General features: G+C 39.3%; 1 protein-coding gene across 3 annotated transcripts; it reads right to left on the reverse strand.

Annotated features, from left to right (window-relative positions):
* Window positions 1–5: 5 nt before the first annotated feature.
* Window positions 6–11,934, reverse strand: slbp (stem-loop binding protein). Of its 3 annotated transcripts, none has more exons than XM_020919972.2 (8): window positions 11,590–11,934; window positions 9,730–9,870; window positions 5,783–5,887; window positions 5,622–5,687; window positions 3,001–3,123; window positions 1,952–2,107; window positions 1,413–1,521; window positions 6–364 (listed from the first exon to the last, which is right to left on the reverse strand). In XM_020919972.2, exons 1-8 carry the CDS (start codon window positions 11,646–11,648, stop codon window positions 314–316), a joined length of 810 nt encoding a protein of 269 aa, XP_020775631.2. In that variant the 5' UTR covers window positions 11,649–11,934; the 3' UTR covers window positions 6–313. The 3 variants fall into 3 exon arrangements, with proteins under 3 accessions (XP_020775631.2, XP_020775630.2, XP_020775629.2); XM_020919971.2 differs by having other exon boundaries at window positions 5,622–5,693; window positions 9,730–9,867; window positions 11,590–11,932; XM_020919970.2 differs by having other exon boundaries at window positions 5,622–5,693; window positions 11,590–11,932.
* Between the last annotated feature and the right edge of the window lie 1,001 nt (window positions 11,935–12,935).

Genomic DNA, 12,935 nt, shown 5'->3' on the forward strand with positions numbered 1-12,935 from the left:
AGAACCAAATGCAGAGGATTTTTTATTTGGCAAGTCTTCAGCATTCAAGACAAAACACTAATATTTTATTAGCATTTCTACAAAATTGTTTTAAAAAAAAAAATACAAACACATTGAAATAAATGGTCAAATATTAAAAACTGTCAAAAGTTGGACCAAAGCAAACCCTTTCCATAACAAGCCTGAACAATTTTCACTGGGAACATTAAACTTAAATTCTATTGTAAATAAAAAGGCAATCATATAAACTAGCACAAATCTGCACAACAGTTTAGTAAAAATGAAAGTAAAAGCCAGGAGAGTTTCCCTCAGGTCAGTCCGAGTCAGCTCTGTGCAGCTTCACTGGAGTTCCCTCACACTCCTCCTGCAACACATCACGCCTCATGTTAGTCACTCACTGTATTAAGGCTGATAAGGATTTTTTTTTGGATTCGATATAATATAGACATAACAGCCTATTTACTGATGAAATTCACTGTGAATCTTCAACTGATTATAAAAGTTAGATTTGATTTTAAATTGGGTTTGTTTAGCTACATTTACAGTTATTTTACCTCTTCACAGGCATATTTAAAGATAGTAGGTAGGTAGGCCTAAAGGCATTTTTGCATGACTAGCCAGTAAACTAAGTAAAAATAATGAATTATTTGCGTAAATGCGGACCACTCACACCTATATTCACAGCTCATTTAGATATCAGTGTGTATTGAGTAAAGTGTATACAGCCACTAGTCACTTTACAGTAGGCCAATACAAGAGAGAAGAGGTTGTTTATGTGTGACAGCTCACAAAGTGCTAACCAATGAGAAATATGCTTAGCTTTATAATAAGGCATAATATGCCCATGTGGCCTATCGGCCCATATCCGCAAGATTTAGGCCGATAGCTGATATGTCTCTAAGGGCCCATATTGGCCAATAATATCAGCCAACCAATATATCGGTCGGGCCCTATACTGTATGCTGCTGTATGCACAGCAATTCAAAGTTCAATTTAATCATTCAACATTTGAGAGATGTTTTCACATCAGTAATTAATGTTACTGGTAAGAAATATGATTTCCATTATTTATCCAGTATAATAAAAATATTTTGCATATTTAAGGACACACAGCACTTGTGTCTGTTATATACTGTAGTTATAACTGACACCCATGGCTCATTATGTTATAATTTGGATATTTTAATATCATAATATTCATCTTAATTAAAGAATCAAGTCCAGTGGCTTGAGAAAATGGAGAAAATTACAGTGAGGCTGTACTGAATTTTTAGAAACAGATTTTAAATAAAATTATAAGTCTTTCTGGTCAATAGTTATAACAAATCTGATTAGCCATGAGCTTTCAAACTTTTAATTATTGACATGAGAAAGCGCCGTTAAAGTGGGTGCCAGTGGAAGCAAGAGCTGACCTGGACAGAACGGCTGTGTGGAGCAGAGGAGGATAAGGTCTGCTGGGGTTCTGACAGGGAGGGGAATTCCAGTTCAATGTCCATCACATCGTCCAGCGCCATCTCAGTACTGTCGACACAGCATGTAGGAAGGTCAATACAGTGCACAGATGCATTCAGCAGTCAACAGAACACACACAGGACTGTATTAGATTTGTTTGTATTATAATTAGGGCTGCAACAATTGCCAATTGTGTAATCTTATGATTAATCAATTAATTGTTTAGCGGGCAAAGGGCTGTGATTGAGATTTTTCCTACACTGTGCACAGATAACGCTGAAGTGAAGCCACTTGAGGACATCCTGTTGGAACAGATTTACAGATGAAAGAGTGCTTTCATCAAAAACATTACAAGTGCATATTTTCTGTGTCATTTCTAATTCCTGAGCTGTAAACTCATGACATGTTCTGTAGCATATGTATAAACCAGTTAACCAGTATTCTCAGCATTAAAACATCCCCTGGTTTTACTTTATGTTGTGCAATGAATTGTCCATACATGTTATCCAGGACTTGCTGGTGGCCCTCTCCGGTCGGGGGGTCCCACATATGCAGTTTTACCCTCCACAATTTGATCTGCTGGTCCCAGGAGCGCCGGCTGTACTTCCGAAACTTGTTTGGGGTCCTTGGATGCACTCCCGGCTGCCGCAGATGTCTTCAAGTACACATTGTCATTAGTTAAGACTCAGTCAAAAATCAATAAAGCACAACCATCATTTTTCTCCCACAAGATTTGATTCTCAAGGGCATGAGTGAGATTTTAGTTAGAAATGACTGGTAATTTGAGATATGACTATAAATCACTACACATTGAGAATTTAAGTCCATATGATAGGTTAGAGTACCCATTTCACCAAGGCACAACTTTTCAGGTTTGGGGTCTGCCACCATGGAGATGTTATTGCTTTGCCTGTACTGTTCCACAATATGGTATTAAACTTATATAAAGATGCATTTATTCAATTATGTGTGTTTTTATTGCTCAAAATGTCTTTAAAAACAAGCATTCTTACCGTCAGTGGAGTCACCACAGATCTCACCTGTAAATTGGCTAAGTGGCATCTCCTGCTTGTCTCTTTGGAGATTGATAAATTTAATGCCATACTTTGAAATATTGTAGGCAAAGCAATAACATCTCCATGGACACTATTAGGTAAGGAAAGAAAAGTTACACAATGCACCTTAAGACTTGACTTAAAGGTCCTAAATTAGGCAAAACTGACTCCTGTGAGCAATGTAGGAATATTGTTATCGCTACAGTATCTGGAGCTGTGTTTTCTCTTCAGTTTGAGAGAAGAACTCAGCCTAAATATGCAGGGTTGGTTAACAAACAAAACACAACTCTGGGTATATTTTTGATGAGGAACCAACTAAAAGCAAACCAAAAAGCAGAATTTAAAAAAAGGACAGAAAAATTATATTTTGTAATATTTGGAAGACATGACATGACATGGTGCTGACCAGCTTAGACAACCTGTAGGGCCTAAGTTGGCCCCAGGTCTTCAACTGAATTGGCCTGCTCTAGTATAATATGAGGAGGAAGCTTACTTAGGAACCTCCCTGATGTAGCGGTCATAGGCCAATGTGTTTTTCCCGTAGTTGATCTGCTTTTGCCTGCGAAGTAAGACCGCCTCGTCTGTCTCCATGTTCTCACCTTCCCTGGAATCACCGCTGAAAGAGAACATAGTGTAGAGCTTTTAACAAAGGAAAGTGCTATTCACTATTTGGCATACACAATCCTACTTCATACAATTGAAAATACAGCCATGCACATTAGGAAAACCGAATGGCCAAGTCCGATTCGAATATGAAAAGGTAGACATGTGTTCGAACATGTACATAGTAGTACTCACTTTTAGTAAACTGGAGCTGGGTCAAACCAGTATGATCCTCTTATCAGAAAGCTGTATTTCAGACCTCTACAGACCTGTTCTGAAAGTGCAACATTAAGGCTACATTTACACATAGCCGGGTATTTTGAGAAACAAATATTTTCCTCCCTCTGTTTTCCAAAATAACATCGTGCACACAGCATCGTTTTCAAAAAGTTTTTGTTTACATTAACCCGCATAAATCCTCCATCGAGCGCCGTCAGAACTACACTGAGCCTCTGGATTAGATTCAAACCTGTAGCATTTATTTCATTACAGTTACAAGTATTACTCAAAAATACCTTGAAAAATGTGCATTAGTGAGCGGGCTCGCCTCTCCACTGATCTGTTAAAGAAGTGGCAAAATCACTGCCCTCCGAGCCCTTGTTCATCTCTGCTCATGGATATAATACATCAGCTGTGTGTGCAAATTCAAACATATGAAAAGTGTTTGCACCAGAAGAAATAGATGAGCTAAAGCGGGGAGTGGTGTCCAGTACCTCCACCTGAGAAGCGCTTTCCCCAGGAAAAACAACACGTGCACGGACAGACCGCTCAGAACATCATATAACGAACCAAACAGGATTCAAGCTTCTATCCGGATGCTTTGCACCACCTCGGAACAAGCCGCAGTCGAGCGAGGAGGACCGGAGCAGCTCGCCCGGACCTGTACTCCACAGCGCATTCTCGCTTTCCCCACATGGAACCAGCCCACACATGACTGCACTGAAGCACTTGAACCGATCTAACCAACACTGGACCCCCAGCCCCGTCTTGAGGGGCTGAACTACGGTGAGTGCTCCCGTGTGTTTAACGCTGTTGCCCAAACTCAGAGCCTCTGCTCTGGGCTGATGTGCAGTGAGTTTGTACAAAGTTCTACATGCTGCTGTTTCATGAGTTCATGGTGATAACTTGAGATGAGGCCCGCAGTTTTAACGGGGAACATAGATTCCTTTCACAATTGGAGGAACATTGAGAACATCGGTCTGACCCTGTCCAGATTCGTATGGGATGGCGTCTGGACTATATCTATATCAATCTATCTATATCTATCTATATTTTTACCTCCGCCAAGGAGGTTATGTTTTTGCCGGCGTTTGTTTGTTTATCTGTTAGCAACATAACTCAAAAAGTTATGGACCGATTTTGATGAAATTTTCAGGATTTGTTGGAAATGTGAAAAGGAAGAACTGATTTAATTTTGGGGGTGATCCGGAAGAAATCCTGGATTCTGGATCACTTTGAAATTTTTGTTAACATTGTGGTAAATGGGGCCAAAAATTTTGTTTCTCAATATCTCGGTTAATTATTGACCAAACCCCATGGAATTTGACTCAGGGATGGACAATGGGATCCTCTTTCATATTCCAAAGGCTGATCCGGATCTGATCCAGAAGACTGATTTTATCGCAATTTATATAAAAAATGGGGGTAGTCCTTGGCGAAGGTGTGCGCTCTCTGAGTGCTTTTCTAGTTATATTTATATATATCTAATAAAATTTTAGCCCCCTCAAAATGTTCCTTTTTAAGCTTTTTAGGGGGTGTGATGGGTTAATCGGGGGTGTCGGACCCCCGCACCCCCTGTATTTCGCACACTGTCATCATCATAGCAAAAGGTAAACATTGGTCGCACTTTCGGTGCGTCAGCTCTTAAAACTCAGTTTATCTCACTTTACACGCAAACATGAAACCGGAGTTTTCAAAGAATCTCCAGCTGGAGTTTTTGGAAAGAGTCGTTTTCAGAGGCGAATTCGCTGTTTGTGTGTAAAAGATGTGTACAAACAAAGGGAAATGCATGTTTTTAAAAATACCCATGTACAAGTAAACGGGGCCTAAATCAGAACCTTGCTACAAACATCAGACCACTGACATGTTCATCCGATTAGAAATTTCATCTGCTACAGGTGACGTAAGCTGTAACCCAGATTTCCCTGCTCTGTTGTCAGGTTGTGTGTGTTTTGGGTCTGGTGGCCAGAGCCTTTCCAAGTATGTGTAGTGGGTAGTGTGCTCTTCTGCTATCACATAGAATCATATAGGAGTAGAGTGGAGAAGACGACACAGATGTCCTTCCTGAAAGAGCAGAAGAAACGAGGGAGCGATAATGTAGGCCAGTGCCAAGAGACAAGTTCTTCTGGTACCAGAAACAGGTGGAGGTACAACAATAATTCTTGTAAACACATGTCCACATAGGAGTAAAAGCTCAGTTTTTTTAATGCAATGAAAATGTTCAGGCACTATGTGCATGTGGCTGTGAAATTTGCCCATCCTGATAGAAAAAAAAAAAAAAAAAGACCATACCTTTCTGAGGAGCCAGAGGAAGCCTTTCTTTCTCTATGGGTGGTGTCCACACCCAGTATCCTGCGCCTGTACCTGCACACACACTTGGTCAGAGATGCTCAGAAGTATACATGGGGCTGGGTAATGTTGAAATTTAAGGATCCAGACAAGAAGACACTTACCGCTGCATGTCCCTCTGTTGGTCTCTCTCACTGTCCTCCACCAAACTGTCCCAGTCAATGGGAGCACAGCGAGACACTGGGCCTGTGCTCTCCGGAGTGGTGAAGCTGAAAAGCAACATATTGCTACAGTCTGTGCTGACTGGAACATTTTAGATCCATCAGTTTTTCTTCTAAATATACTTTGCACTAATAAAAAACAATTTACAAAAAAAAAAAAAAAAAAAAAAAAAACACATAAAAAAGTCTGATTACCTTTGTATATTTAATACTGCAGATAGACTGATACACATTATTATTACTGGGCCTATTGCAATGGTGATCACTATATAGTATTTTTTTAATTGTTCACTAAGGTATGCAAAAAAAAAATTCACAAATGTTTTTGTTAACATTTATGTTTTAGTAAGTCATATACCATAATTTAATTATGTATATATAGATACTGTATATACATATGTGTGTTGAGGGTATCAGCATATTTTTGCACACCTGAAATTAATTTGACTAATAATATAGATGTACACACATACACCCCCACACACACAAAAATTCTGAGGATTCATATTTTTTCAAACTTTATTTAGAAATTTTTCTTTTTCTTTTCTTTTTTTATTTGCTCAACAAACATCTCATCTTTTTATTCATATTTTAAAATTAGTATTTTCAATATTTTTAACCCTTCATTCCTCAATGTTTTTTCATAATGTCACTGCATTTCACAATTCAAATATCACAAAAAGTGGACCGTTTTAATCATCGGCCGATATGTTTGCTGATATGGGCCAATATTTCACGTGGGCATGTTATACCTCATTATAAAGCTTAGACTCTCTACATTATGTTCATTTAATCCAATTTACAAACAGATAAATATCCTAATATGTGGTTCCACATCAGTATTTATCTGCGGAGTCATTTGTCTGTGTGTGTGTCCATACTGTCCCTGAACACACCACAGAGTCACGTCAGGTCACTCACGTTTACACCCGCACACACAGATCCACGTGCAACACTTAGATTATTTTCTTTTTACAGACAATCGGTTTGAGTCTGGATTAAAAGGACATTTATTAGTGCAGACTTGTGATGTGAGGAGGAGCCTGTGTGAGGCTGAGTGTTGGAAATATGTCGACTCTGAAGCTAGTTTTGGTTATTTGTTATTGGTTATCGATTAGCTGCTGTTAACTCCCACACAGACTGTTTTCTATTGGTCTATTGTAAAGTGATTATATTGGCCGTATACATGTTACTGGACCTGCACTGATATGTAAATGAGCTGTGAATGGACGTGTGAATGATGACATTTACACATATAATTAATTACCACAACGCGCACATATTTACGGCTAAAGGCTAATAGCGGTAGTTTACTTTCTTTACTAGCTAGAAGTGATGGGTCGGTCACGAACGAAGCAGCTCTTAGAGTCGGCTCTTTGAAGCGAACGACGGGAGCCTGCTGCTTATTGGGAGCTGTGTTTTCTCTTTCTCTCTTCACATCGCGTGCAGACTCGTGATAGTTTGACAGCTGCAACGGCTCAAAACAAAGCTTTCTGTGTGTGCATAAGATAGAAAAAACGTGCATGTTTGGCTGTAGTTCAGCATAAAATGATGATAGAAACTGAGTCCTGACACTCAGTCCTGACACTCAGTCCTGACACTCAGTCCTGACACTCAGTCCTGACACTCAGTCCTGACACTCAGTCCTGACACTCAGTCCTGACACTCAGTCCTGACACTCAGTCCTGACACTCAGTCCTGACACTCAGTCCTGACACTCAGTCCTGACACTCAGTCCTGACACTCAGTCCTGCTTGCAACAAAACAATCTGAAGAGCCACTTGAGAGCCGAAAGAGCCAGCTGCTTTTAGTGAGCCGAGCCAAAAGAGCCTGTTCTCCAAAAAGAACTGGAATACCCATCACTAGTAGCTAGAATGTGATACAAAAATGCATTAGTCCGACCTACTGTCTGTAAATATAACGTAAAGAGGCAGAAGAACAATAAATGTTGCCTAAATAAACCCAATTTAAAATCAACTAGAGCCAAAGTTAAGTTTTTTAAACAATTCAAGATTTACAGTGAATTTTTACATCACTAAATATATCGGAGATTATATCGGCTACCGGCAGCTCGAACTCCCATTTTATCGGTATCATATTGGCCACAACAAAACCCATCTCGGTCGGACCTTAGGTTTCAATTCAACTGATGCAACCTGAATTTTTTTGGTCCTGGTTACTAAACCCTGATTATGAGAAAGTTCATCACTAGCAGCAACACTTATTTATTGGCACTCATAGCTTTTTTGCAAAATCAAAACACGTTGGGGGTGCAAGTGTACAAAAGTGTGCCCAATGGTACCCATTCAAATCACTGTTTCGGACCTGCTTTAATAAGGCATTCTAAAACGTACGTATCTACAGTTTCTCTACATCATCTGAACCCTCTGGCTTTAAATTAATGTTCTGAGGTACTTTTGCTGTTTACGTAATTTCTTTGATATTTATCGCAATAATAAAAATAATATTATTCGTAGTAGTAGTGTAGTACTAATAATAATAATAAAAGGAAAAGTCCACATGCTTCCTACTTGGAATTCAGCGACTAGCGCATTAGTTATGTACATTTATGTAGACAATCTCTGGTCAAATGCTTTTCTCCCTGGAGATGGTATTGCTTTGTCTGGAATGTTTCACAATAGGGCTGTGCCAAAAATCGAAAGATCGCAATCTCTACTTTGGTCGATCTCAATGGCATGCGCATTTTAATCGATAGGTCTACAACCAATCATGTGGAAGTAAGAGAATGTGGAGCTGATGAGGATTTACACGCTCTTGTTCAGGAAAAAGTAGCCTGAGCAGCGTGTCCTTTTGTCTTCTCACACATTCACAAGTTTTGACTTAAATCTGCACAGTTTGATTAAACGTTGTTTCTCTCGCCCTCTGCCTCTGTGTGCGCAGTGCCGTTTGACCGCTCCCTCTCCCTCTTTCTCTCCTCTGGTGCTTCTCATCTTTATAATCAAAGTTAATCAAAGACTATTCTCTCACTGTTTAGGAGTGAGAAGAAGCAAGACCTCATTTAGGGCACTGACATCGCACGTGTTTCTATGTTCTTTGATAGTGGCAGCAAGCGTGTGCAGAGTGCATGTACTTCTGCCGCTAGCAGTACCGCTCGTGTGCATTAGGTTTAATATATTGTACAAACTCATTCCAACTTTTAAATGTGAATGTCTCCAGAATTACTGGTTCTTTATGCCTGCAGTCCATGCGTTTATGTTATTAATAAGACAGAGAAAGATAAAATCGAAAATGTGGATTGATCAATATGGTGGGGAAAAAAATCCTTTGATGTGATTCTTTTTCCCCCCTTATCACCTAGCCCTATTTCACAGTATGGTATTAAACCTTTTAATGTTCATGAAGACCAAACCAGATCAAGTGGCAGGTCAGATCTGGGGAGAAGCAACCTAGCTCACTTTCAGAATGCATGTTTTCAATAAGACTTGAGGGAATGGAGTATTTCGTCACCATCCGAAACAGCAGAGTGGAGTAAGAATGTGACTTTTTCGGTTGTGTTCACCTGGCCCCCCCTCTCTTTTTTATAGGTATTTCTGAGTGATGAAACAAACTGTAATTTAATAAATGTAAGGTAGAGCTGTTTACTGTCATACTGTAGAACATTCCAGGCAGAACAAAAAGTTACATAGTGCACAACAGGACCCATTAACTTCTCTGTGACTCATTATGGATGCTCTGCTCTATATTTGTGACAAGTTTGAACCATTTGTTTTATAAACAAATGGAAAAGGGTTATTAGTTTGCTCTTTGGAATAAGTGTAAAAATATATTGCGCTTCAAAAATTGTGATGATATTGTGGCAAGCCAACACTACAATACTTTCTCAAGTCCCCAGTGGCACATCAATGCAACAGGGGAAACAGAAGCTGTACCTGTCCGGTCTTTTGTCCGAGTATCTCTGGCTGCTGTGTGTGCGTGGGCTACTGGTGTGATCACGGGAGTCCTCTGCTCTCGAAGCCCTCAGATGACCATCGATGCCTCTCTTTCTGCAGTGTGACCACCGGGAGGAGCTGCTGGGAACACGGGCACAGCACAATACCATAAAATAAAATACAACACAATTTTATCTGTGAAGAGTTCTAGATCAATAGGTTGCATTCATGTGACATTACAACATTCTATAGAGTTTGAAAGTGTGCTGGAGGGCAGTTTCAACTTCAATTGAAGAATTTGCTTTTTAACCATCACATTGTAGATTTGTTTACCTGACTTACGGTTATGTGGGGGGCCAACCAGGAAAATGTGATTATTGGTGGTTTTCATGTGATGATGTGATGTAATGTCATACTCTCAGATGGGGACAAGAAACACATTTTCTAATGTTTTGTGTTTTGTAACATTTAATAATATTAATTAATATAGATGGGGACAGCTAAAATTAATACTGACCTATAGAATGCCCTGACGTCACATGAAACCCAGCAATAGTGTAGTCATGACAAAAATATCATACTTGGTGTAATTTCATGTTTACATATTTGCATAAATAATTAACAATTCATAATAACTCATTTGTGTTTTTGTTTAAAAAGGGCAATTTAATATGTTTCAGTACATGATTTATATGTTTGATTTAAAAGAAAGAAAATTGATACACGATTTGAACATTTGGGGGCGCACTAGTGCCTATCTTTTGTAATCTCATGTAATTACTTGTGAAGAAATGCTGTTCTTGAACTTGTTAACAATAAAGAAAAGAGATGCTGAAGCAACACGGTTGTTTTACTGCGCTGCAACGACATTAAGTTGTAAACGCGTAAGACAGGCTCATTAGTCATCTTTCTCTGTGAAGAGGTTAAATTAGTAACAAGGAGAAAACGAGTCAAAGATTAGCCTCTACACTTGGTACTCAATATTGATTCTGATACAATGATAATAAAAAAAAAACAAACACACACTTCTATAGACAATAAAATGTGATTTTCATTAACTGAATTGACTAAAAGAAATCTTGAGGTATTATAAGGTAACATTATCAACAAGTTAATCAAAACTGGACTAAGCTTAGTGACATCAATGTTGATTAAATTTATATTTTAGCAAATCGTTAAAATAATTAAAAATAAATAATAATAAATCTTAAATAATTGCCTTAAAGTGATGGATTACTTAAAAAAATATATTTTACTTGAAAATAGCAGGTTGCATCTTTGTACTATTTTGATATGTATTTTCCATCGAATAAAGACTAGGGGTGTACAAAAATATCAATATATCGTATCGTTTAATGTCATGATCGTGGGCTGCTGTATCGATATATCGCCTAGAGTAGTTTTCGGTATATTTTACTAAATTATTTTGTTACAGTGCTAGTTTTGTTGCTTGTTTAGAGGACGGAAACTCTTTTATTAAACTTAAACTTGTCAAGACTTTGGAGAAGCCATTTACGTTCTGCTTTTATTCACATTAGCCGGATAACACCGGCTGTGACGTCAAGGGAAGCGTGTTACCTTTGTCCTCTCTTCCCTCCACTTGTTGCTCTTTTGTTTGGTACGTTAAAGTGCCTAATATTACGTATTTGGACAGAAAGTCGCAAGAAACGTTGTACAAGTTGTATAAACGTGTAGTTTATTGTTTGCAAAGGATCTGACCAATCCCCGACCCGGTCCATAGTCCTAAGCCTTAGCTACAACCCTAAAGCCAACGAACTGCGGCTGGTTCCGAGAATACATATGGTGGACAATCAATGTAGGCTACCGAACAAAACGATGATCCGTAAATAAAAGACGTACCGGTGTTTGTGTCCAGGGCTATGGACCTCTTCTCCTCTGGTTCCAGTGGCATCCGACATGACTGGCTGCGTTGGGGAGGAAGGACAGGAACTGCTAAAGTAACCGACCGTGGCTGTACACCCGTGTGCTTTGCTCGGCTTGGAGAGGAGAAATAGCGGGGGAAGTTTCGGTACCCGCTTGGAGAGGTCGGTGGGTCTGGTGGTTTGGAGAGGAAAAGAACCGGGTGGAGAGAGTAGTGTTCCCGCTTGGAGAGGTCAGCGGGTCGGGCAGGTCTAGAGAGCTGCGCGCCAACAAAAGACGCGCGCTGCAGCCCAAACAGTCCACGCTCACGTGACCGGAAACAGCAATTCTTCCGGAAACAGGATTTTGAGAAGGAAATTCGCAAAATCCTACACTCCATCCTTAATTGGGGAAAAAAACTATGGAAGATAATTTGTTTCAATAGTGTTTGAATTTCTCATTTTTAATTGTTTAACTCTGAAAAAAACATGTATGAATTATTTTTATTCAGAATTTTAGTTGCTGAATTTTTAAGTATGCTTTTTCAGTGTTTTAAATTCAAAATAAAAATTTAATCTTTTAAATATTCAGCACAAATATTTTCAAGTCCTTAAATTCGCATTGAAAAAACGCCCAGATTGTCCTTTTTGTTGACCTTTGAGAGCTACATCATGAGGTCAACTATAAGGACCAAGGACTAGGAAGGAGCAAGGATAAGGAGCTATTATTACTTTTGATCGATCTAAATCCTCCTAACAAGTGGCAGGAATAACAGCTGGTCAGTCACAACTACAATGCCCAGAAAACAGACTACAACAAGCGCACTACCCACCACTCATAAAGTGATTGTACATAAGTGAAATTACTGATGTTAAAAAAGAGCACAACCTACATACATAGATGATATGCACATGATCTCTGAAAAGTTTAACATGAACCACCTCCAACACAATAGAAGCACAGAACAGACTCCACTGAGTCCTGTCCTTTAGCCCAACAAAAGCTGACAGCATCAGGGAACAAGGAGCGAGTTTATGCAAATTATGCTTTATATGTTGTAAACTTGTGTTTATTTATGCCGAATTTATGCATTTTAACTGATAAGTGATAGACTGATAATTACTCCTCCCTAGCCATGCCTCATTTCTGTTTCCTCACTTCTTTCTCCTTGATTCCTCTCCTCGGTTCAGCAGGAAACTAGGTGAGGAAGTCACCACAGAGTCCACAGAGACGACACAGGCAGTGCTACATTTCTCTTTCCTCACTTTCTTCTCTTGTGTCAGTTCTCTTTCCTTGCGTTCCTCGGCCATAAACTCCTCACTGAGACCAATATAGTTTTATCTGCC

The sequence above is a fragment of the Boleophthalmus pectinirostris genome, unplaced genomic scaffold, assembly GCF_026225935.1.
Source record: "Boleophthalmus pectinirostris isolate CB_2022bp ecotype Guang Dong unplaced genomic scaffold, ASM2622593v1 HiC_scaffold_23, whole genome shotgun sequence".
Lineage (NCBI taxonomy): Eukaryota > Metazoa > Chordata > Actinopteri > Gobiiformes > Gobiidae > Boleophthalmus > Boleophthalmus pectinirostris.

Coding starts and splice junctions, on each gene's coding strand:
- slbp (XM_020919970.2), bottom strand. CDS start 11,648: ATGTCGGATGCCACTGGAACCAGAGGAGAAGAGGTCCATAGCCCTGGA. Junction 9,871..11,589: donor AGCCCTGGACACAAACACCG/GTACGTCTTTTA, acceptor CCGTGTTCCCAG/CAGCTCCTCCCGGTGGTCAC. Junction 1,522..1,951: donor CAGCAAGTCCTGGATAACAT/GTATGGACAATT, acceptor CTGTGTCGACAG/TACTGAGATGGCGCTGGACG.